This window comes from Anas platyrhynchos, chromosome 2 (assembly GCF_047663525.1).
Source record: "Anas platyrhynchos isolate ZD024472 breed Pekin duck chromosome 2, IASCAAS_PekinDuck_T2T, whole genome shotgun sequence".
Classification (NCBI taxonomy): Eukaryota; Metazoa; Chordata; class Aves; order Anseriformes; family Anatidae; genus Anas; species Anas platyrhynchos.
This window is the reverse complement of record NC_092588.1, coordinates 98789227-98813435: the sequence shown is the minus strand read 5'-3', so window position 1 is coordinate 98813435 and position 24209 is coordinate 98789227. Positions and strand designations below refer to the sequence as shown.

At 39.8% G+C, this 24209-nt stretch overlaps 1 protein-coding gene across 1 annotated transcript; it reads left to right on the top strand.

Annotated features, from left to right (window-relative positions):
• Positions 1-797: 797 nt before the first annotated feature.
• On the top strand, positions 798-19873 carry PPP1R17 (protein phosphatase 1 regulatory subunit 17). The gene is made up of 5 exons (XM_005014030.6): positions 798-1227; positions 7960-8069; positions 9841-9993; positions 11446-11607; positions 18398-19873. Exons 2-5 carry the CDS (start codon positions 7988-7990, stop codon positions 18475-18477), a joined length of 477 nt encoding a protein of 158 aa, XP_005014087.2. The 5' UTR covers positions 798-1227; positions 7960-7987; the 3' UTR covers positions 18478-19873.
• Positions 19874-24209: the final 4336 nt, after the last annotated feature.

Here is a 24209-nt window from a genome sequence, read left to right as displayed (position 1 = left end):
GAAGCCTATAATCCATTTTTCAGTAGTGATTTAAGCCTTTATGAGTTTGCTTTTAAAGATGAGTTTTTGAGGCAAATAAACACATACAAATTACACTCTGCAAGGTAATAAATGTGTTTGTCTCTCCCAGACATTGACAGGGAAACCTGGTATTGCTTTCAGGTGGTGTCCTGAGAGCATTTAATTTACTCCACTCTTTGTGTCTGAGGATCTGAGGGTGCTGCACAGTTTGCAGAAATGGGAATTAGCACTTTGCCCCTTTGGGCCATCTGTACATATAATATTTATGAAAGAAACCCCAACTGATTCAAGGCATGCACCACATGCTGCTGCTGCTGAACAGCAGTTACTGACTGGGGGGGAAAAATGTGAAGATAACTGCAAGGAAAAAAAAAACTGTGAGCAGTCAGTGTTTTAAGGATGTTTTAATGAAAGAGGATAGAAAAAGGCATTTTGGTTGCAAGCGAATACCAAGAGGGGGCAGTTCACAATCCCACCACTGAGTAGAGTGCTTCTCACAGAGCTTTTCCAACATCAGGCATGTTTGCATAGTTTTCCCTCGGCTGAAATAACAGCTCCATCCAAAGCAGTGGTCTAAAATAGGAGAGACTGGTCTCTGCTGGCAAACAACAGGCAGCCACAGAAGACTCCCTGCCTGGCCCCATAAATACCATGCTTGTGTAACTAGCTGTGGCCAGCTACACACACAAACACCGCAGTCATCGCCAAACCTCAGCATGTCCATCACTTTCAGTGCTCCTGGTGCTGTTCCTAGACACGTGCCCTGCCTCCTTGCTCCACTTTTATCCTCGGCTCTCCCCTGGGTCCCAGACAGCATCAGACTTACTCCCTCCCCTTGCCATTTCCTTTGCGCCACTTGACACGGTGGCTGCAGCTTGCCTTTTGGCTCCCTTCACTACACACTAAAACCTTTGCATCCCTTCTTGCCCCCTGAGCTCAGCAGCCTCGTCTCCTGGCTGGAGAGTTGCCTTCTCCTTGAGGCACTGCCGGTGTCCTCCATCCTGACCCCTCTCCCACACTACCGGGACCCGCTGGTGATGCTGATTCCCAGCCTCCCGAAGGACGCCTGATCCCAGCATTGCCATAGCAACTGCTCCTGCTGCTCCCTAGATAAGGCGGGCGGCAGCGCCCAGTGGCACCTCAGCACGGAAAGTTGGCGCTCCAGGGAGCCCCAACGCTGAATCGCACCCTCCCCGGCACTGCTCCGTAAGTACTGCAGCCACCCTCCTACCTGGGTAGCCTCTTGCTTCACTCCTTTCTTTTGCTCTTCCCTTTCCTCTAGAAGACACCACCAGTAAGGTCAATCTTGTATCACACATCCCCTCCCTACGGGGAGTGGGCTGGGGATGCTCCCATGCAGGGAAAGTTGGGGTGAGGCTGCACCGGGGCTGAAAGGAACGGGATGGGGTCCTGGGGAGTAGAGGGCATTACAATTGCTGCAACTAACTTTTACTGCTGGGGTGGGACACTTTGTCAGGGGCAGAATGAGAGCTGGTATTGGGACACTTTATGCCTCTACAAAGGGTTGGCACATGCAAGGGTTAGTTTACACCTCGAGGAAACAATTAAGATTTTGCATTTTTTATTTTCTCAAAGACAAAAATGTTGTTGTCAGAACCTTTGTGCATTTTTCCATTGATCAAAGTTTAAAATTTGAGATTATTTTTGTACAAGTTTACGAGAAGTACTGGTACCCTATCCCCAGTTCAGACTGGCTTTCGAACTAACACTAGAAATGCACTGTCTGTGACAAAAACCTGCTCCCAGACAGTTCTGTGGGATCTTTTGCAATTATTAGTAGCAAAAGTTTTGACAGAGGGAGACATCAGCATCAACACCTAAATATTTCCTTAGAAGTTTGAAGTATGCTTTAGGGAAAAAAAAATAAAAATAAAAAAAAATCAGATTAATCTGAAAAGAATGGTAGGTGGTAGGAAAAAAAATGCCTTTTGTTCATATAATTGAACTCTGCACAGTAATGTGAGGCTGTTCTGTGTACCCAGGAATATGTCACTCCAAGAGAGTAATGTTAAAAATACAGCAAAACTTGTAATGGAAAATTTGGACTGGAAGGCAAGAAAATTGAGACTTTCTACTTTTAAGGCATCAAATTTATACTCCAACTGCAATAGATTGATTGCTTTGCTTTGTTCACAAGATTTGCCTGGGAAGTACTTGTAGAAGGGTAGGATAGGAGCAGGGAATGGGTGAAGATGCCCATTGAGGAGCCAAGGCTGCCTGCTGGGTGCAGGCTGAAGGAACCAAACATTTGCAGGTTCAGTACATTCCCTGTGGCCCCAGAAATGTTTCAGATGAGCTCTGTGGCTAGCAGGTGGGTGCAAGGTGACTACACCGAGATGATGGTATCTTACTCCCTCTTACACATTTGTGAATGACTTTGTGAAAATAAGGTGCCTACTGACACTGTAGAAGCCTGCAGAGGACGTGCAACAGAAACAAGGACAAGTCTTACTTGCATATTTACTGAAGGAAGAGAAGAGCTGGTGAGGATGCTGGGAGCCTGCCTATCCTTCCTTGCTCCTGTGCACATTGAAAACAGACTGAGGAATTAAATAAATAAATAAATAAATAAATAAATCAAAGCCTGTCAGGAGAGCATAAGGGTGTGCACTGTGGAAGGAAACATACCAGTTTCAGAAGGCAAACCCTGATCCTTCAGCAGCTCTTAGTGAAGTGTAGTGTAGCACTGCCTTCAGTGCAGTAGCCCCTGGCTCATATCTTCATGTGGCAGCACACTGTAAGGTAGTCCCATGTGCTTCCATTTCCAGATGTAGAGTGCCTCAGTGGCAGCAAGGCCAGGCCTGTGCATATGGGAATGCAGAAAAGCATGTGTGCATGTTGTCCCACTCCAAGGCCCCAGTTGTCTCCATTTCTACTCTTGAACTCTCCTTCATCCAGTATCACTTTGGCTTCTTCCCCAGGAGTAGGACACAAGCACGGACTCAAACAAGGTTATAGTGAGGGGATAATCCACTCCAGGCTGCCAACAACCTCTATTTTGTTTTTCATTCCCCTTGCAACAAATGCCATTAGAAGAAAAACAAAGAGTGAGACACAACTTCCACCACCCTTCTGACAAGGAACATGTAGCCTTGCACCGAGTGGTCCAGCTGCCCCAAGATCTGTGTACTGTGATCTGTGTACTGTGATCTTTGTACAGAGCTATGATCTTTATTCACAGCAGATGCACATACTTAAGTGTTTGGGGTCCAGGAGCAGATAGGCAGCTGGTGTCATGAGGCTTCTGTGGCAGCATTTTTATCAACCTATCAAAACAAAAACCCTTTCGGTTCAGATTGCCTACTGCCACCTAGAAAAAGGATATTCTTAAGAGTACTTTTATTTAGGTAGTGTCCATGTAAACATGCCAAGGATGTTGTTAATGATGATGAATGTCCTGCAAACTACTGCATGCTTTTTGGAGGGATTTTTGTAAATTGTGGAAATAAAACATTCCTCTGACCAAAAAAATAAAAATAAATTTATGCTTATGGACAGCAATAGATGGCCTACTGAAGCCCTCAAAAGCAGTTTGTGGAGACTTTACAAAAGGGCAGTTCACAAATTCTAGGGAAAATAATGCAAGGAAATGACATGTATGTGTAACAAGCCATGTCCTTAATGGTGAATACTACTGACGTCTGTGCCCAATTACCCCTGTAAATTTTGATAAAAATTGAAGAAGATAAAATCTTTTCTCCATCTTATGGGCAAGAACGATCACCTAGTCATGACTCATTTGAGAACTGCAATGTCCCTTTAGTCTGGTTCCAAATAAATATGGGCACCTAATTTCCATGTAGCTTCATAACACTTAAAAACCTGAAAATCTTAGGAGCAGGCAAAAAATGAAGATTCAATTTTCCTCTATCCAAAGTCTAGATCAGAATCAAATGAGAAAAGTCCAGTTCTTTAGTATTATCCTCAAAGCTTTAATTTTCTGCCTCACAAGGGAGATTTTTCTCACGAGCTTTCATTTCAAGATGGTTTGAATGTCACATGATCAGATGACCTCAAAAATTTATAACATTTTGGAAGAAGTCTCTGAGAGTGGCTTTTCTGAGTCTTCCTTAAGCTCTACTCTGACCACTTGAGACAAGTATCTGCATTAAACTAACCACACAGTAAAACAGTAAAAGAAAACTGCTCTTTTTGTCCATCTCTAGGTAAAATATTTATATCTAATGGGACCCTAGAATTGGTTGTATTGGCAGACTTTTTAACGAAGCCCCACAATTTAGGCAAAGAAAAGAATTCTATTATTTTCATGCATTTGTGTGTGTATGTGTTTCGAAACTATGTTAGTGAGTGGTATGAGCTGTACATCTCCTTTCTCTGGATATCCATATCAGAGCACTCCAATTACCAAAGACTTCTGATAAAACAATAATAATAAAAATAATAAAATAATAATAATTAAAAAAAAAAAAAATCAGAGGATTTGCTTTAAGCTACATAATACCAAAGATGTCATTTAGAAAGTGAGAAGTTCAGGTATTGTTTCATTTGAATTTCCATCTCTTACAAGAGTGTATATTAAAAGGAGTCCTGCTATTGTATTACAGTGACTCAACATGAGAACTAGTCCATGTGAGGCTGAAGTAGCTATCAGTTGCACCTTATCATTTCTTGTTCTTCTGTCTCTACATGTAGAGCCTGTCCTGTTTGATGTTGAATGCTTTTACAAGGAAACAAATAAACAAAAAACTATGTAGGCAAAACCAGAACTTCTCAGCCTTTACAGAAATATTTAAGGCATCTCTGCTCTGTTGTTTCTCAAAAGCAAGAGACTCCAGGTGACTCCTTTGAACACACATCTCTGTGGGAGGTTGGTACAGCCTGGATGTATTGTAAAAAATCTAAATGACTATTGAATTCTAATTCATATGGAAAAATCTATATCCATTTCAGAAAGTGTCTCCTGCTGAGTGTGATTTAGAGCTTCACTGTAAGCATTAAAGCTGCAAGAAGGATGAATGTGGCTCATTATGCTAAGAGATACAATAGAGTGCAAGAAAAAAAATCATAGTCCACCACTTAAATAGCAGGCATTGCCTTAGAAGGTGACTGACTGCAGGAGAGCACAAAATGTGTTAGCATGAAGGTGGGTAGGAAAGAAGTTGCACTTAACACACTAAAATCTGAGAATGTGCTTCCATTTGTAAAGGCATATTAATGACTTCATACAGTCACTATGGCAGTCTTCCTTTCCACACGAAACATTACTGGGGAATCTGTTTCTTTAGTGTCAGGAATTGATTTTAGTGGTTTGGGAAAGCACCATTACAATCCTCACATACATCACCTCCTTTGAATGAGAGACCTGTGTGTAATGCACAGCAACAGGAAATAATATCACTCACAGTTTCGCACATCATATGCAACATACAGAGACCCAAGACACCACTATGCATTCTGGTAATCCTTTTCTTTGTATTCTTTTGTCACAAAGATTGGAAGCTTTCTGCTGGGCAAAATTTTCAAAATAAATGGGGTCAGAAGTTAGGCTTTAAAGCTATATTTTAAAGCATGCTGAGGGCTTGATGTCTGTGCCTGTGAAAATATAAAGACAGATCTAAGAGATGTAGATTGGAAAATTATTGTTCAATCTATTGAATTAAGAGAAAATAATAAGGTAATCTCTTATAATTTGCATATACCAATCCTAGATGAAGTCTCTTTATGAGTTTGATTTTCATGAGGTGAAATAACTCCATGAAAGAGCTTAGTGAAATCAGACTAGTGCTAAGCAGATTTTAATGGTATAAGTTACTACCAATTTTACAATTAAATTTTACTACTTATTTCCACTTTTTTTTTTTTCACTCAGGACTTATTTAAAAAAAAGATCCATAATCTGAAATGGTATCCCTGATTTTACTGAAATCTTTCTAAATGGGGTAATTTTCAGAAAAGAATGTTATCCCCACATAGTATTTAGCTAACAGCCAGCATACTTTAATCAAATCCTATAAAATCCAATGGCACAGAATAAATGAACAGTTTCCCCCTCTAATCAAAAAATGTAGTGTGACTCTTCATATGGCTATATAATAAGTTTATGTTTTAAATGAAACATTGGCTGCTTTATTTTAAGCCATAGTTACTGCTTTATAAAGTCAATAAATAGAGCAAGCATACCATGTTAAGGTGCATTCAAAGATTTCTTTATGAAGGAACTTCCTAAGTAGAAGATTATTTATTTATTTATTTATTTTGTGTAATGGTCAATGATGTTTTTAGGCAGTATAACCATTTAGTACAGATGTGAGGCTAGACGAGGCCAATACTGCAGAGGTTGAACCCCTTATCCAGTCCTGATTCAGTAAGATATTTATGAATTTACGGAATTTTACAAATTTCTGTGAATTTTTAATTCTGAAGGATATGGGAGTTAATGCCTTAAGCACATTATGAGTCAATGCTCCTGACATTTATTACTGTAAGTGTCGCACCACATATTCTGAAGTCAGTAGAGTTTAGGACATGTTTTTCCATCCCCTGAAGAATTACCTCATTGGATGATTATGATTCCGACCTTTCATATTTTGTTTGGCAAATATTTATGCGACTGGATTTTGCTTGAGGTTTAATTGTTCTTTATATAGATGTAAGTTTAGTCAGAGGAATGAGGTTAATGGCCCTACTGTTCTGTTTATTGCTGACAAAAAAACACTGCAATTTACAGATACATTACATTTATATGTAGTTTCTTGACCTCTAGCAAGACCAAAATGAACTTGCACAGTACTCTCCTGTTCTCTCATCTTACCCTCCTTTTCCTTGTTTTTCCTCTAACTGCCATTTCTTTCACCTTTCTCTGTTATTTACCCTTCTTTCAGTACCTCCCTTTCTTTCCTCTTTAATTTTCCATTTCCTTCTACTATTAATGTTGCCTCCAGCTTTTTCTCTTCATTGCCTTCCTGCTCCCTACAAGAAAGTCACAGTCTGCTCTTATTCCCCAAAAATAAAGAACAGAGGTTGTGATTAGGAAACTACCACAGCTGTAGCTGGCTTAAGCCAGTGATGCCCAGATCACGTAAAAAAACACCTTCAGATTGACTTTTTTTTTTTTAATATATATATATAACATTGCTCTGTTATTCTGATGGGTTTCTGCTCAGCAACAACAGAAATTATTGACAGTAAAAAATGGTCTAACCAACTTTGCCCTGTGATGACATCTGGAGTGGGTCCAGAGTGAGCAAGTCCAGTATCAAATCTCAGCTTAGGGGATCCTGGGGATGCTCAGGTAGAGAGAGCACCTTAAAGCCCAAAGTAGTGATTCAGTGAGACCTACAAACACAGATGCTTAAGCAGCTTTATGAAATGGGTCCCCACTGTTCGTACCAAGGCCATGAGGACACCTAACTCACACTAACTCTGGGGTTTGCAGGCACTGACCATCTTCCAGACTCAGCTGTCACACCTGGGTCTTTGCGGGTATCTAGGCCATTTTAGAGGAACTGGAATTGTAAGAATAACTCATCAGCATTCCTAGTTGGATTGAATAATAAACACCAAACATGATCCTTAGTTTACAGCTGAGGAAAAATGTAGACAGAAAACAGAACAAAACATGCTATTTCCTAGCATTTACTTTGTGTACGTGATAGCACTTTATGGACAATCAAAGGCAGTATTCTTCCACAGAGCTGATATATTTCCTGTGATTGTGTGGGTTGCTTACAGCAAAGTGGGTGGAAAAATGGGATATTACATGTGTAATCAAGGCTGTGAATAAATGCATCTCTTAGCATGCTTGAGCTAAATCAGGTCAGCAGACTCTATGACAGAGAGCAGCTGGAAGACAAGAACTTGCCTTGATCTGGCTAGCAAGTGCATGCCTAATACTGACACATCTGCTTTATGTCATGCTGCCACCTTCTTTTTTTATTATATTTTTTGGTGCTGTAGTTTCAAAGGGGAAGAAAAACCCATTTCAATGATGTCGACAGAATGTGTTCAGCCACTTGATATCCCAGAAGACAGACTGGACAAGCGAGATTCACACTGTAACCATTTAGGTAAGTGTTATTAGATGATGTCATTGCAGAAATTGGAGAGGTGTTGTCTTCAAACGATTAGGTCTTGTCCAGTGGCTGTTTTTCCCCTCCAGCAATACAACTGAGTCCTCATGAAATCCGATAGATTACACCTTCTGCCGACACTTCTGATGCCAGATGGAAAAGCAAAGAGTGTTTTTCCTTCATATAAATATTAGCTTAAGCTCTAGAGCAAAGTTAATTAACAAGGAAAAAGAAAAAAGTGTCATTGTTCTTTTTCGCTAGAAAAAGTAGAACAGTTTCTTCATGTATACTACAATAAACTGAAAGTCAGGATATAACTGTTCCCTCCCTAAATATTTATTCCATATGCAATTTCATATGCAATTTCAGTAACATTTCAAACACCCCCCTTTGCCCCTACTGAGGCAGCTTTCTAAATTCTTTTCTCCCTTCATTTTCAATCTGTTTCCTCTCTTGAACCTATTTCATATATAACTTTTGCACTAAGAGTACCAGAGGCATCTTGCCTCCACCAGACACCTAAATACCAGACTTCATACATGGTAGATGTGCTTTTTGCATATTCATGGTCTTTCTCTGTGCTTCAAATGCTATTACTTCACCCCAGCCTTGCAGAATTGTCGTAAAGATTCAGCAGCCCAGAAAACAAAATCTATTTGCTTGTTGTTACCCCTCTGATGACAGTAATGAAACACATGCAATTTCTATTTCTTGTCAAAAAAGTGTCTCATCTCAGGCAAGTAGAATTTTATGAACTTTCTTTGTCTAGCCTGTAAAGAAGGTATCTTCATCCTGCCTCTGCCGCAGCATTTCTAGCCAAAGGCACCACTTCTATAACTGTTGGCATGCTAAATGTAATCGTTCCATAAAATTATGTAGTTAAATAAGTACAGAACTAGTTCCACTCTACAGATGTTCCCATCAAGGGATGGGAAATTGAGGCAGTGGGAGGTTAAATTAGTTAACATGCATGGTTAACACTATGCAGAAAGCCTAGGAGGGCTGCAAATATGATCTGCATCTTCCAGGGATCTAACCAGAGGGTTGTCCATGGGGGCTGGGGGGACCTGCTGAAGCCAACCAAGCAACATTTGAGAAATCAAAGCTTTGGTTTGTGTGATAATGCTAATGACAGGCTAGACTCAACAATTTCAGCTTGCATAAGCACCCAGAAATGCAGATCCTTGCAGAAAAAAACATGCCAACCATCTGAGTCAAGGCTTGTTTGAAGAGAAAACCAAAATTCCAGTGTAATGTTATGTAAATCAAAAGTGAGCACCGATGGCTCAGTGGCTCTGGAATAAAAGCCAGCTCTTGAAGGGAACAATATGCTGGCTTGGTTTGCCAATACCTCAGGCTGAGCCCCCACACATAAATCTTTACCTCACAGAAGTGCCCTTGTAACTCTGTAAGACAGCCTGCACAGTTAGAGCTGAGCAGTGATGGACTGCATGATGATAGAGCATTCCCTCTGCCACGTAACACACCACTGTCCACAGCTTTCTCCCTCTACCACCTACAAAGCAGAAGGACCACCTAAGTCACTTGACTCCCACATAGTGTGGCATAGAGGCCTCTTGTATTGACTTTCTATTTAGAAGATACTCCACAGTATCCACAGTTTTAGAAAAAACTCCACAGGCGTTTTAGACTACTTGGATGAAAGCAGTGTTATTAAAGCTTTTCTTTTCACCTTCTGGTTTATTATTTCACTTCAGCTTCAATTTCTCTTCTTCTTCTTTTTTTTTTTTTTTTTTTTTTAATGCAGAAGACCTTTCAGAGCAGCTGATTAAGAGTTGTGACCTCAAAAAGAAACCAAGAAAAGGTAAAACTATTCAGCCTTCCCAAAATACTGAACAGGAGCAAAAAAAGCCAAGGAGAAAAGATACACCAGCTTTACACACACCCCCACCACTAACAGGTAAGCAATACATATTTTGACTTCCAAATCCCAGTTCATCCTACAGAATTGGCTGGGAGACCTCTTACATCCCCTTGGAAGTAGGCAGGAACACAGCTGCATGCCATGTACACCCCAGAATACAGGTGAATGGAGAGAGGCTGATTTTTTCAAAGGCATTCCCTGTTATACAAAGGGCTTTCTCACAGCATATAGGAACAGCAAGGTGTGTGGGTGTGTATGCCTGAAAAACATGCTCCCTTGGGGCTCACAGTCTTACTGCCTTTAGTTGATAAATGGCATGTGCTTATCTGCATCAGCTTAGTGATGCTAGACACTCAGATTCAATCTGGTCCAAAACTAAAAAGGATCCAGTTCAGGCCCTGTACCTCCTTGTGCCCAGGGGAAGGCTGAGCAGGAGTGAGGCTGGGAGCAGACAGAAGAGGCACACACAGGCCAGCTGAGGGTTGCTCCTCCTGGAATTGCATAGCTCCTGTGCATATGGGGACCCTGGCAAAGGACATGTGTTTAGGTAAGAAATACCACAGCAGAAACCACCACAGCAACAAAGGAACTCCTTGTAGGATGCTCTTTGCTGCTCTGCACCAACATACCTCTGCAGTTTAAGAACTAAACACCACCAACCAGGGGAAGGGAAGAATGAGCAGGAGACTGCCACTGAAACCTGGTAATTTTCCAAGATCAACAGGAGGAATAAATGTTTGTCACTTCCCTCTGCTAACATGATCTCCTTGTGTGTTCTCTGGGGAGAGAGCTGTGCTCTTGTATCAACTGCATTGACTTCTTCTTCCCATGCTACATATATGCAGAGGAGTTAGCCAGTAACCAAGTGCATGGTCCCCTGTGTGCCTGCAACAAGTCACACTTACTAAGTGAAAAACATGTATTGGAATTCACTGGGATTTTCCAGTGTTTATAATCCAAATATTGAACTCATCACCCCTGACTCTTCAGCTTTCACACGTATCTGCCTCTCAGTAATTCTCTCTCTTGGGAAATTGCTCAGAGCCTGGAAAGCTGCATTCTGTACCCCAGGTAACAATTTTATGAAGAGTAAAGAGTTTCTCTAGTTAAAATAGGCCACTTTGGAGTAGCCACAATGCTCCCATGCAGATACTTGAGCATCCATATGATTAAACTACTTTGATAATAAGCCTAAACTTCAGAAATAGAGCATTGCACTCATCTTTACCATGATTTCTGGTGGCTACAGTTTAGCCCATTAGGTACAGCCATAAACCATATGCCTGAGAGTGTCGCTGTCTGTAGCCTATGGGATATAATTGACTTAGAAGAAATGTATTCTGTTGCAAATCCAGAAGGGAAGGCACACCATACGGAGCAGAACATATGCATCCTTACTTAAAACTAGCAATTGTGAAAGTTATCAGGTGCAAATTTCTTCAGTGTCTGCAAGGCCAACGTGGCATTTTCTTTTATTCTTTCCTGCAGGCATACTTTCAGACTTCTCTGATAATCTGCTGAAAAGGTATGGTATCACAGAGAAGCCACAGAGAGATAGAGTGAGTCCAGGCTCTCAGATCACTGAACTGCAGCAGAAAAAGCCAAGGAGAAAAGATACGCCTGCAATACACATCCCACCCTTGATAATAGGTAAGAAATTTAATTAAAGGTGCTCCAAGGTTGAAAGGATTTTGTTTTGCCCAGTGTACTCAGCAATTCCTGCTGAACTGGATCTATTTGATCAAACTATGCAGCAGTGGTGGTTCATGGAAAGTCCTTTCTGTATCCACTGCTCATGCTTTTGGGACAGAAGGGTAGGGGAGTAAGAGGAGACATTATGTCACGTTATTATCTCATGCAGAGATGATTTTGTTTTTTTGTGAAAATCCAGCCACTGCCCTACTTTTCAAACTTGAGCACAATGTAAATTTTAAAGCATCAGCACCAGTGTAGCTCACACAGCCTCAAACATCCTGGAACAAAGCTGTCCTGATGAACCTCCTGTTAACTTGAGTCCCTAGCAGGCACTGAGGAAACCGAGCTGTGAACTTGCAGTTAACGGCACCCTAAAGACAGTTCTGTGCTTCTGGCACAATACACAGTGCAGCAGCTAATTTGTTCAATGAGCATATGGATTCAGCCACCCATGTTTTGGCCCTAAGACCTTTTGTTTGCTGAGTTTCCCACATTCCTGTATCACAGAAGAGCCTCAATTCATCAATGTGTCTGAAGCCTTTTCAAGATGTAAAGCACTGTGGAAGTGTTAATTACTGCTGCAAACCATGGAAGCAGGAAATAGCACAAGTATCTATGCTATACACCAGCTGTTTCCTGATCACAGGCTGGAGCAAAAAATGAATGAGTGAATGAACAAATGAAGGAAAAACAACAAATCAGCCAACAAACACCAGATCCAAAACTAGTGCTGAAAGTGGAAAATCCTGTTCCCTTAGGAAACTCTAGTATGAACCAATTCTTCTGTGGTTTGGCAGGACCAAACTGTAGGACACATCAGATGAAGAGGTCCTGTGACAGATGCTTTTGTCCGGAGCGACTAAGCAACAGCTCAGTAGATCAAGCACCTGAGTTCTAGGTACTCATGGGATTTTCTGCACACCTGAGAATTATAAGGTGTGTAAATGGCTTCAGCAATCACAATAGGTGCTTATATTTTTAGACATTTACTGTTCTTATGAATCTGACCCTTCATGACTGACTCAAATGTGCAAGGTGCAAGAATTTTTTTCATTTTAAGCACCTTACATTAATCAGCATGGAGCTTCCTAGAGCAGAGAGGAGTATGACTAAGCTTTCAGGATTATGGCAGCAAGCACTGCAAATACTAGTTCCTTGCAAACTGATCTGCTCAAGCAAAGTACATTTTTTTTATGCACTCATTGAACTCTTGCATCTAAATGGCCTCTGGCGTTTAGACCACAAGTGAGTCACTGGAAACCTGGTCTGATCTTTTGTTGGGTGGAATTAGTTCTATCATACAACTTCTGAGGCCAACTGCAAATGCTCCACTTTGAAATATTTAATATAGAACACCGATAATTACCTGCTCATATAATCGCTGCAGGAAATTATCAATCAAATCACCCAGAATTTCACATGACAAATAAATTAGGTAGGAAAATATCACAGTCTTTCAGGGACCAATTCAGAAACAGAAGCAGAGGCAAAGTTTATCAAATAATTTGTAACAAATACCCCTGTGGCCCTTGGAAGAAAATTGGTATTATTTTGGTCAATTCAAAAACACTCCCAAGAAAGTTGCCTTCAGCCATTTGTAGCACCTTTGAGTATGCTGTGTGTCCTTTGGACTTCAGAGTATATACAGAGAAGGAGGATCTGAAAGTAAAAAAAGTGCTTGATAGAAATCAAAGATGAACTGTGTGGCAGTGAAGCTGAGATGATTGACTCTTGTTTTGGTTTAAAAGTAATTTCTAGCTAAGAGGAGGCAGCAAGGGAGAATTATTTCTTTGACACATCTCAACAACACTCTGGTTAGATTAGCAGTTATTACATCATGTTTCTAGCCTAGCCTTAATTAGCTCAAGTAGGCACTTAAGGGTGAAATACTCATTTTAAGGATCTTCTCATCTTTCCTCCCATGAACACTTCTTTAATGTTAATAACTTTTATAGCAACAGGAAGTTAATACAAGTTATATGGTAACAAAAATACATCCCCAGATGATTTAGTAATCACAAAACTCAAAATGAAAGAATACAAAAAAAAAAATGCAGTGACTTTCAAATATGCTACAAATTTCCAAGTGTGTGCATTTGCTGTAGAATGATAGAAACTAATACATTTTTCAATTGTTTCCAATTATACCTCCCATGACTCTTGCCTACTGGTGAAGACACCTTCCAGCACTCAGCATGGATACAAAGCAGCCTGCTAGATGCTGCCTCTACCTGAAGAAAACTTTTTCAGATACTGTTCCCTGTGTCCATTTGCTAATGATTGACTGCCTCTGGCAGACTTCTGCTTCTACTGGGGGCAAAGCAGCCTATGTGTGAATGCCTGACTGTGGTTCCCTCTCTATAGATGCATATTTTCACGATACGTACCAACATACAGAGCTCTGCTGGTTGAAAGCTGCCGGCAGCAACTCAGTGTCTTGCTATGAAAAAGTGACTCATTGTGGCTGAAAGCTGGTCTGGTATTTACTACTTGTTTACTTTCAGGGTTATCCCATCAGGTAGCAGACAGAGAATAAACAAACTGAACTCTTGTGGAACAGCTGATGCAAAATAGCATCTGAATTATAGACTCAGAGACCTGAGAAGCCCCAGCAGGGCTATGTGAGCTAAATAAATATAGAAAGGCCCTTCTGTCCCTGTGTCCCTGGTACTGGCATTGGAGGAGGAAGCAGCACAATCAGTGCCACATGTACCTCTTGTGACCTGTGTTTAAGGATTGTTCTGATTTCTGATTTCCCCTTCTCATCCCTCCCAAATGTCCCTGTTCCTGGTGTATCAAAAGCAATACGAAAAAAAAAAGTCCATGTAATTGTTTGTAGTAACAGAGAATAATGACTAGATTATCTTTTGAAGCAGCTGTCCACACACATAGCTTTGTTGATAATGTAGATTAAAAGGGCAGCTGTGTTATCACTCGTTGTTTTGACCAGCTGGTTACAAGTGCTCTAGGACAGTCCTCTTCCACCTTGAGTGGCCAGAGACTAGATCACAAATAAAGTCAAACAAGCTACAGAAAGTGACAAAAAATAATGCATCTACTGGATGCAGGTGATCTGAATGAGAAGTAGAATCAGTTTCACACTTTGCAAACATCCAATACAAATGGAAAATGGAGTTATAGAAAGGTGGCTGCTAAATTAGGATCTCTATGTTGTTACCTGGGTGAACCCATATCTCCCTGTTGTCTGCAGGTGACTAAGGAAATCAGTTCCTGAGCCGACTTAAACGTCTAAGCATGGACATCACAAAAACCTCCCTTTCTTTTTAATATACTCAGGCTTCAACCTCCTGTTGCAGCAGCACAAAAAACATTGTGCCACATGTGTATAACTGAGCCATGGAGTAGAGACCTCTGCAAGTGGCCAGCTCCCCTTCAATCAGCCAATTCCTTGGCTTTCTAAAGGGATTAGACTAGAAGAAAAAACATAATCACAGTTCTAAGGTGTTGTTTTTGTTTGTTTGTTTTGTTTTGTTTTGTTTTTCATCACATACAACAGTAAATGATTTAACTTAATCCAAAGCCAGCACTCAGCTCTGGGACACTCTTTATTGCTATCCCAACTTATGAACATATTCAATTCAATTTGTAAGAGCTCTTCAGGATTGCAGGTTTGAGCAAGAATGTAAATACAGGTGTAAATATGGGAGCGTAAATGTGGCTGCATAGGGTTTCTTAATCAGATCAGAGATAACTAGTAAAGCCACAGTGTCAAGCCCTCATTCTCTCTTATGCCCTACAAACCCAGTTAAGGTAGCTCCTTTAGGATATTAACTCCCCTGCTCAGTGAAAACCCTTGCCTAACATAGGAGCAGCACAACCCCTTTCCTTTACAGGGGATGTGACTGGAGCACTCCAGTCATCTTCCAGCCCAGCTGCAGGAGTTGTCTATACGCAGTCAAGTGGAACTGGTGCCCTCTTGGCAGTTTTCTGATTTACATCCCAGGGGAGAGGTTTAGATCTAGGTGGTACCTGGCAAATGGTTGATCTAACCCAACTTCTTTTGCCTACATCTGAGCTTCCTAATAGAAGTTCTCATGAGCTCTCTGTGAGCCTTTGAGGTCCTAGTCTCTAGCTAAAAATTGCAAGTAGTTGCAAGTTCTTTTGGGAAAATATGACTACGCTGTAATTCTATGCTGCTTTCTTAATCAGATCTCTTGGCAGATATTAACAGAACAACCTACCAATCCTTAAAACAGATCTGTGGGATGAGCTACATTTCATAATATGCACAGCTGGGAAAACAGAAACAGGGAGGCTAAATGATTTACTTGAACAGTAAACAGAGAAAGACTGATTTACAAATGTTCCCAAATTCCCACATTCTGCTTACTCTTAAATTTGTAATTTCCATGGTGTTGTGTAAAGCAGGGTTTCTCCACAAGTGATCATATCAAACAAACAAACAAAAAAATTACTTCCCAGAGTTATAAATATAATTCCAGCTAAATCATATCATTTGTATGTACCACTTTTCTACTGTTTCACATTAGAAGTCTGATGTTAAAGACACATGGTTTTTCTTGAAGTGGCTGGTGGTCCACATTGTAGAAATTCAATACCTTGCAACTAGAGAAAAGAGAGGCTATACCATCCTCTGGGCTTTGAGTTTTGAACACTACTGAAAACCTTTGGAGTTCACCAGTCACTAAAATGACTCATTGAAAATGAGTCGTCATCATCTTGCTATTGATCGTGGTAAGCATCTGGTGTGCTTCTGCTGTAGGTCCACATGAGAGCTGGATACTTCTGCTTGGCTGCTACCTTCCAGATGTGTCTAGGGCCTGCTCTAAAGGGGCATGTAATCATGACATCAGAATTAAACTCACTTTTCCTGCGTGACTTGGTAATTCAATTAGGAGTGAGAGTGGACATGATCAATTACAATGCAGCTTTGATTAGTTTACATTCCTGATCTCTTATTCCTGAGTTTATCCTAAACACAGGTTAGCTCTCATCAAATGAAGTATTTGAAAGCACAACTAAAATGCTCTTAAAAAGTAACTTCAATGTTGTGCTTCCAAATACTTCATGAAGAAAACAAAGAAAGAAACAACAAAGACAACAGAAAAACAAAAGTCTGCATTCATCTAAATTGTCCATAATGAAGAGAAGTCAAGGTAGGGAACATTAACATCCATCTCCATAACATGACATAATTCTTTGCTGTTAACAATCATGGTTACTCAACTGCTACTTGAACAAATTAAGTCCTTTTTGTTTCAAAATAGTATTCATGCACACCTTTCAGTTTATCTCATGGTCCTGCTGAAACCATCTATTTCACAAGAACCTCATATAAAGGAAGCAGGAGGTAATTTAAATGAAAATCAGTATAGGTTAATATTTTTATTAATTCATCAAATCTCAAAAAGACTCCAAAGCTGAAGAAAATCTTCCTGTGTGGTATTGCTCTATTTTCAGACTCATGAAGGCTGAAAGCCTTCTCTGTCCAGAGTGCTTTCAATGCAGAAAGAAGCAAAACAGGTTGGTTTGACAGAACAGCTCAGCTGGTTAGTGCAGACTAAAAGCAAACACTAAGACTGAATTAGGGTGATATTTCATTGGTTTCGACTCAATGGTTGCCCTCATCCTGTTTTTAGACTATATTGACCTCTACACCAAGGAAGATGACCATGAACTATATCTTATAGGTCACTTGTTTTTTGCTGGGAACAGGCAAAACCAACACAATCTGTTAAAATAAGGATGAATAATATTTTTAATGCATTGTCCTTGTCCTCTCTTTGCTTTATTAATCTAATTTCTAATAAAGAGAGCAGTTAAAGTAACAGTGACATTATGATATCACATAAAAACCTCAAGGTCTTCCTGTTTTAATTGAGAGAGAAAGGGAAAATGAGAAAAGGGGAGAGATTTGTGGGAGATATGATCCACAACCTATCTATCTAATTAATAAAGACTTTGAAAGTAGAGAATACTTACACATGGAAGATATGTTACATAGTATGCATACATCTGAAGAATCTGGTTTCTGGAATCCCCATGGTGGGCTCTAACTGTGTAATCAAACTTTCTTTCAAGTTCATGTCACGTTGTTCTTCAGTGCTTTCATGATAAGGATGGGGTCTTATTTTTCTTCTCCTATTATGAGACAGATAGGCCTTAAAAGCTTGTTCAAACCCCAAGCCTCAGTAATTCATATACTTGCTCCAAGTCTTCAGTAACACACCAGAGTCTGTTTTAACATCAGTCTTAATCCTGCTGCTTCTGCAGTTTATTGATACCATATAGCTTCAGTGGGAATGGTACATGGTGTATGGGTATTCTAACATTTGTCTCTTGTGTATTTGTGAAATCTAAGTCATATTGCTATATACATATGGAAAGCAAGAATGCATACACATATTAATTACAGTATTTATTTCACCAGACAAACTCTTTCTTTTTTTAGGTTCCCAAACCCTTTTAACAAACAGGTTACCAGACAAATCTTCAGTGTCTCTTTTCACAGGTAGCAGAAATATGCTGGATTTAAGAGTGCTTGGTAATTTTAGCTAAAAACGCAGGGATCCAATTCTAGTTCATGAGGAGATGGATGTGCCAAACCTAAATGAGGAGTAACTCCCATGGTGTTAGAAAAACTACTTTAGGACCAAAAAAATAGAGAGGATAGAAAAGTCTTCTTATCCTGATATTTTCTGAAGAAGTTCTATTTAAAATCAATTCATTTTTTCTCTCTCTCTCTTGTTCTTCTGTTTTTAAGGGACTAAGCTGCTTACAGAAGAAAAGCAAACAGTGATTATGGAAGATGAAGAAAAGGATGGAGACACAATCCCCAGCTAAGATTACAGTGATATTTTCAATAATGCAATGTAAATAATTCTGGGTCATTCGAAGTGGCAGCACATAGAAAAATAAGTCCTTTCATTTTTATAAACAATAAGTTTCTCAAACATGCACTTGAATTTAAACTATCTTCAAGTGCATATCTGCATCTCATGAAATCCCACAAAGCATCACAGGATATGACAGAAAATTCGCCTACATGTAGGGTTGGAAGGATTCTCTTGGTTTACTAAAAGCATCTTCCCAGGATTTTTGTCTCTGAGGGATCCACCTGAGATCAGATCTAGTATCATGTAGTGTGGTGATGAAGACTGACACAAAGGACTGTACCGATACAGTGTAGCTGGCACTAGACACCGGAGTGTCAGTAAGTGTATGATAACACATACCACTGGATACCACAGGGTGGTAAAACCTCAGCTAATGATTCAAATTACATTTTTCTCCTGACATTTCACCTCATTTTCCCAGCTCTTCTCCATTAGAATAATGTTGACCACAGTGAAAATTTCCGCATGTAGGGCGGATGTGGTTGATGTTCCTGAAATTCAAAGCAAACACTTCTTGTGCCTGTATCTGCTCATCAGTGGTGTCTGTGAGGAGAAAAGGGTAAATATACTGTAGTACAAAAGCTTACAGCTCTGGGCTGTCAGCATTGACACATCAAACAGAACAGAGGGCAGAGCTCTCAGAAGAGAGATATACGGGAAGCACAACACTTGCCTGTTACACTGATGTAGACTATTGATTTTTTTTTTCTTTCAAAGGTTTTATTCCTGAGTTGGTGAAAGATGAACTAGCTGTACATTTGATCCTTTTACTCCATGTTTTTTCTTTTGACACTTGCTTTTTAAACTCAGTCCTCAGTTGTCAGCAAGGAGAGGTTGTAAGGATTAAAAATCACAACAGGAGATTCCAAACTAGTAAAAGGAGTAGCATTATTCACTGGCAGATGCATACTGCAAGGTGAAACAGCATAGTGCTTTTATTATTATTATTATTATGTATTTTTTAATAGTTTAACTCATTAATTCAATCAAGAATTGTTTTCACAGCCAGCTACAGTCTTCAACATTTGTGCAGAGACGGGTACTTGTAGAATATTGTACGTAACAGGTAGGGCTGGATAGATTTCTGCTTACCTTATTAGCTCTGTACGCTAGATGGAGCAGCACTGCCAGCTGGAGAGAGGTTAAAGATCATCTAGCCTGGCAGACTGAATTCAGCAATCTTTTTAATACACATAGGCAGACAGCTGAGGAACATACTAGTTTGGACTTCATTTGCCACAGTGACTGACCCAGCATCTTTCATGAGAGTGCAGTCCATTCACAGGTGTTCAGCTTCAAAATGTAATCAACAAGCTTATAATAAATGATAGTACATTAAAGAATGCAAGAGAGCAGTTTTATTATTAATGGAATGTCTGATACCTAGCAGGTATACTTTTAATCCTGTTAATATATCTGAAAGATAAGAGAATATTTAAAATATGACCAATCAATATTTAATATAATAACATTCACGTAAGGTACACAGTAAAGTATGTCACTGCAAGTACGTGGTAAGAATGTAGACACAATCAGCATGTCACATCTATGAACCAACACACTGTTAGTGTTTAGGTTTGGGAACTGGAAGTTAAAACTCCATATCCACATAACTTCAAGTAGGCAGTGAGGTCATCCAAACTCTATACCATGTCTGTCACCTGTGCACTCTCCTTATGGATGTGAGTTCTTTGACCATCAGACCTTGAATGCCCTTCTCACTACCAAGAGAGTTTCATTTGGATCCCACTCAAGTAGCTCAAACAAAGCATGATGATTAAATACAGGAATACTTACAGGACACAAAGTAGGAATGAAGCTGCTCTGAGGCCAGTTTGGGATCATGCTGTGCTTCAGAGATTAGGGATTCAGACAAAGAATAAAGGATGTAGCCCCCTCCTGCTGCAAAACACAGACATAAGACAGATATGTTGCCCCTGTAAAAGAAGGTCCATGGCATAAGACTCCGTATACATTTATCAAGAGCCAAGGCACTACAACAACAATTGGGCTTTATGTGCAGTTTCTAATGTGAAGAATATTTTTAGTGCTCTAAGAAAATTAATTTCAGGCTTGAGTGAGGTAAAGCAGCTAATCATGCATTTGCACACACTGGTTCACACCAGCTTCACAAAACAATACACACAAGAAAAAAATACCAAGTTTTATTACTTATTACACCCATCCTTAGAGTACAACTGTGGCCCTGTTTCTCAAAAATAAATAAATAAATAACAATTCTCAGCATTTATTATCTTCTGGCAAAACTTATTCCTGTTTGGATTACACTGATGTCAACTGAGTTGTAGCTGAATTATTGAATCCCAGCTGAGATTCTGCACCTCTAAAACAGCTTTTGTCCCCCTACAGAAGCTTCTGCATAATGTAAATGAAAAAATGTGTAGTACTCACCAAGGGCAATCAAACTCTGCTTCTATATTGATGTTAGCAGTGGGGAGGAGAAGAGAAGAAATATGCATGAGATGCAAAGACAGAGTGGCCATTCTGTAAGAACTCTCCCAAAACAGCATCAACGCAAGCAGTGCTCATGCTAGGCCTTTTCAAGATTTTAACTATTCCCTCCTATTGCAAACCAGGATTGTCCCCTATGATGAATGCCTCAGAGTTCACTTGGTACTCATACAGGACTCAGGAGATGTTCACAATTTTTTTTCCGAGCCAGCAGCTCCCCATGGCTCTGCCAAGCACAGTGCTTGACCCTTGAGACTGCAGTACTTGTTTCTCTCTGTTTATATGAGGAGTGAAAAGAGCAGCACAGTAGCCTCGGATTGCTCCAGGTTGGCTGCCCACGGACTCTGGAGAATCATTAGAGATGCTCTGAGGAGCATAAAGGCTTTAGTGCATCCCTAAAATATTTTGTCACATTGTTAACCCAAGAATCAGCTTGTCTTCAAATGTAGCTTTCAGTGTGATTCAAGTTTAGTTTTACTAACAAAGTTGGTGACTATTTTCATTAACCCAATACAGTAATAGTGAGTAGGTGGAGTCCTGAAAAGATTCAAATGAATATCAGCAATGAATTCGCCATGAAAACACACATTTAGATATGAAGGCTTCTAACACAAGGCATGAGCACAAATAGGATGTGAATGACTTCATTGCTTTAAAGAGGACTTTTTTCAAAGGCTAGAGAACATTGACACAACTTAATATGAAATATATATACATAATTAAAAAAAATAAAAATAAAATAAAATAAAATAATATAAAATAAAATAAAATAAAATAAAATAAAATAAAATAAAATAAAATAAAATAAAATAAAATAAAATAAAATAATAAAATAAATAAAAGGCTCTAAGCTTACCATAGCACTATATGCTCTTCACTGAAGAGGAGTTATTGTCTCCGATGGCACAGCTGCCTGATTTACCTTCTCTGTATAGATCAACTTGAAGAGAGACCATAAAAATGCCGTGACATACATCACTCACTGTAGTTCATTTAGAATTGCATATTTATAGTCTGGCAATTTGGCATTTACTTTTTTTTTTTTTTAACCAGGAGCAAAGTGGGCAACTATACATCAAGTTTTTACATGCCCAATTGTGTAAATAAAAGGTTTTGCAATGTTCCTGGGAAACAGTGTTGTGACATATCATTTCTCAAAGTTTACATCTGCCTCATCGCAATCAGTGAAAATGTGGTGTTAAATTATTTAAGAATAAGATTATTTCAAAACAGATAAATGCTGTCGCTTTCCTCGGGGACTGCCCAGTGTGGGATGGTGGGCTGATTGGGTTTATTGGTTGTCCTTCAGGCTCTGAACTCTCCGTTTAAGACCAGATACAGTTAAAACTACATTAATTGACCTCCTAGGCAAATGTCTGGAGTTTGTGCCCTCTCAGGCAGAAATGTTTTTCTTTCCCCAGTGTCCCCTAAGGTCTCCCATGGCCGTTGCAGCAGAAACAGAAGGCTCCAGAAAAGACAAACTATTGCTTTCACTTGGTAAGCTTCAAGAATTAGTGTCTGAGGACACACACTCTGGAGCACCACTTTGAAGTGCTAGTAGCAAATTCAGTCCTCGCTTCCTGCTGCCAGCTCTCTCCATAGGAGAAGGATGCAAAGGAACTGGGACACTGCTGAAGGAAACAGGAAGGGCAGAAACAGGCTAAGGCTGCAGACTTTCTGTTGCACTAAGTCTGCAATGTTCCAGATTTAAGTCACTTAAGTCATCTACATGTAGGCATTGACTATTCCAGGGCCTTAGTAGCTGGCTTGCATTCAGACATTTACTTGGAACTGCATCTCACCCCGGAAATCTACACTGTGCAGGACAACCAGTCTGAGGACTTATGGGAATGAAGTGTTCCAGTCAGTGAATAAAACCCTGTCTGCATTTGGGAGGTTGTTAATGGTTGATATTTTTATAGTGGATTCTCAATTACCTTTACCTAGAAACTAAGGGACAGGGCCGCATTTACAGTATAACTGGGACAATGGAGCTACAATGGCCTTACTCTACATCAACTTTCAACTTAGGACGGCAGAAACACCATTACCCATCTGAAGGGTATGTAATTAGTATTTTAGTAGTGCTAAACACGAGGACATAAGGTAAGTGACTTACCCAACAAAACAGTAACAGAAACAAATACAGAACAACATTCACAATGCTATTGCTAACTCATTATCTATCTCCACAGATATAGCAGTATTTGTATGGTTTGAGTTTACCAACATTTACACTGAAAATGTGTCTGAAATTTTGTCTTACTGGCTAATAAGATGATACTTGTATAATGCTTTGACCCCTATATGTTCTTGCGGTATTCTTGTATGCAGAGAGGCTGCTCAGATATTACAACTACAGGTGAAAATCAAACGTACAGATCAATGAAGTGCATTAGAAAATTTGGCTTCTATTTGTATTTAGCTAAGCTTATAAATGCATATCATTCTGTTCCTTATATCCCCAATAAAAGCCATGGACCTCTTAGAGAGAGTTAGTGCAAACAGAAATTTCATCATTCTGGAAATGTAGTGCTTTTAGTGTTTTGTATTCATAGAAGTACAAAGAGTGAACATTAAAAGTCAGTTTCTACTCCATGATACTGGCTTATAGTCCTGAAGCAGGAATCCATGTCACTCTGTCAGGCCCAGGATCTGTGAAGTGAATCTTTGTCCATCCCTATACCTGCCACCCTGAAGAAGATTGAAATGACACGGATTGGACAGATGGACAGAAGCAGCAAAATAAGAAAGCACATTCCAGAAATAAAAGAACACCTTCTGATGGACCATTTGCTCTTATTCTTATAGATGTAATGATCCAGGAAAATGCAAACTGCATATTTATAACTATGAGACACGATGCTCTTTGGATCTTTCCAAGCTGTCCAGACCTTTCCAGTCTTCAAAGTAGGTTTTAGCCCCACCACATGGTCTTAGGGTCTGAGATAATGTTATACCTACCCCAGGTTTGTTTTCCCATATGCTGTCCAGCCTAGGGAAGAGAAGGCTTAGGGGGATCTCAGTACATATAAATTTCTGACAGGAGAGAGTAAAGAAGAGAGAGATGGGCTCTTCTCAGTGATACCCACTTAGAAAATAAGAGGCAGTGGACACAAACTGAAATAAATGCAAGCAAGAAAACATTTCACTGTGAGAGTGGTCAAACACTAGCACAAAAACTGAGAGAGGTTGTTGAGTCTCCAC